Below are 2,112 nucleotides of genomic sequence, written 5' to 3'. Positions count from 1 at the left end.
GGTATCCAGACCCACAGCTAGTTGGTGATTGTTCCTCTTGTGTTTTGACGTTGAATAACATAGCACAGACCACGCTTCAATATTGGGCATAAATCAAAAATATCTGTGTCATACCTGCGACAAGCTAACTGCAACACACTGCTGCAGCAGTATAACCAGTGCTTCACTTATACCCCCTTTCCTGTCAGCCCTCTATACAAAAATTGAGCCACTAGTGCCGTAAAAACCTTGGAAAAAGTCCGGGATCATAAAATTGTTCAATAAATTAACTTGAGCAAAGGCGGCAGATTTGTTTTATTGCTCTTTATGACCTCCTGCATGAATTTGTGGTGGCACTTGTAGAGTAATTTTAGCAGGCAAGCCTCCCTTAGGAAGATTCCCCACTGCTTCATGCTTTCTTGATCTGTAATCCTTACTGGTACTTTCACTGCGCCTTGGTGATGTGCTGTAGTCACCTTTTGCAGACTGCCAAATAGTGCTGTGTTTATACATAAGATCTCCCAGTCTGCTTCATGTTTACAGGCTGTATTTATGTGACCTTACACCAGTTGCGCTGGTTAAGCAGTTATTATGCCTTAAGGTCGCTAGTCAATTAGTGTTAAATCTTTTATTTCATAATTTACGGGTGGTGGGGTGGGGTTGTAATGATCCACGCAGTCAGACTTGTTTTAATACCTTTTTTGTATTTATTTAGCTTGTATTTTTCTCATTATTATTGTACATTTTCTTCGATCTAAAGCTTTAAAGTGTCACAAAAGATGTAAGGGTGGAAACATTTTGTCAAAACACATCAGTTACAAATGTCAAGGATTTTACTCCCAAGATGAATCAGAACACATCAGACAAACTCACAGTTGGAACATTAATTTTTTGCTTTTTTTTTCCTCTGAAGATCCCATTCAGCGGATGAAAGGAACAAAGCTCTGGCACAAACATGGGGAAAGCTGCAGGAAACTGCTGCAGCAATGGAGCAACAGAGATCTGAAGAATTTCATCCACTGAGCTACTAAAAGGATACAAATAATAATATGTGATACTTTTATTTCTTAAAACAAAATATTGTTTCTCTGTTTAAAATAAATACCAAGTAAGGGAGCCTTTCACACTCAATGCATTTCATTTACAGTTATTAACATGTTAGCATTTACAAAACAGATTTTATTATAACCTTCCCTGTAAGAATGAAACACCTGAATCTTCCTGTTATTCTGAATCTTTAAATGTTCCATCTACCCTTCATTATAAGCTGCTTTCAGGACTGGACTGTTGGATTTCACTGTCTATAATCAGAAAGCTGCTTTTCAGAGAGGATGCCTTGGCTTTCATATGACTGTCATTAGCTTTTCCTGACTCAGCCGCCTGAACTCTCTTCGTAATGACAAAGAATTGGCAGGAGAATATAAAGATCCACTTATAACGGTGGTGTTTTCCACATCCGCTGCGGAGGCAGTGTTGCCGTAATACCTTCGAAGCCCCTTCCTGAAGTGGATGGTGAACAGTCCATAGATCACTGGGTCCAGGCAGGCGTTCACCAGCCCGAAGATAAACAGGATGTGGGCCAGAGAGTGGGACACCTTATCCTCCAGATCATCAGGACAGAACCAGTACCAGAGGCCCAGCAGGTAGTACGGAGTCCAGCAGATGATGAAGGACAAGACGATCACAACACTCATTTTTAAGGTTCTGATCCGGGCTCTGGGGATGTTGTTTTTAGAGCACCTCAGGCGTAGCTCATTGGTGGAGACTGGGAACAGCCAGAGAGAGATAGCAGAAGAGTCAATATAAGACGGGTGAACTGAGCTTAGAGCCGGTTAACAACATCCAGGATGGATTAATCCAGGGTTTTTATCTCAGGAGTGGTGTAGATTTTTTTTTTATGGTTCTACAAAGTCATGTTTGTTTTCTTTGTTAAAGGAAAATTCCGGTTTTTAACACTTTTAGCCCATTTTCTGTAGTGTCCAGGATGAAATCGAATGATCGACACCAACATTTTGACGATTGGTCCTGTCTCTGCTTTTTGGCTCATGCAGAATCCCCCCTGGCCGCTTCAGAATGGCTTCCATAGTGCATATCCGATAATGTCCTTAAAAAAACAACCTTAAACGTTCTTTT

At 40.8% G+C, this 2,112-nt stretch overlaps 1 protein-coding gene across 1 annotated transcript in view; it reads right to left on the bottom strand.

The window, feature by feature from the left end:
• Window positions 1–1,236: 1,236 nt before the first annotated feature.
• The window catches only part of LOC107099432 (gonadotropin-releasing hormone receptor-like), a 14,540-nt gene continuing 13,664 nt past the window's right edge, over window positions 1,237–2,112 (bottom strand). The window contains 2 exon segments of the mRNA XM_015397536.1: window positions 1,237–1,337; window positions 1,340–1,730. Coding sequence (XP_015253022.1) covers window positions 1,240–1,337; window positions 1,340–1,730 — 489 coding nt within the window. The 3' untranslated portion in view covers window positions 1,237–1,239.

The sequence above is a fragment of the Cyprinodon variegatus genome, unplaced genomic scaffold (genome assembly GCF_000732505.1).
Source record: "Cyprinodon variegatus isolate N-32 unplaced genomic scaffold, C_variegatus-1.0 Scaffold870, whole genome shotgun sequence".
Taxonomy (NCBI): Eukaryota; Metazoa; Chordata; class Actinopteri; order Cyprinodontiformes; family Cyprinodontidae; genus Cyprinodon; species Cyprinodon variegatus.
The sequence above is the reverse complement of the archived record's forward strand: the minus strand, read 5'-3'. Positions and strand labels throughout refer to the sequence as shown.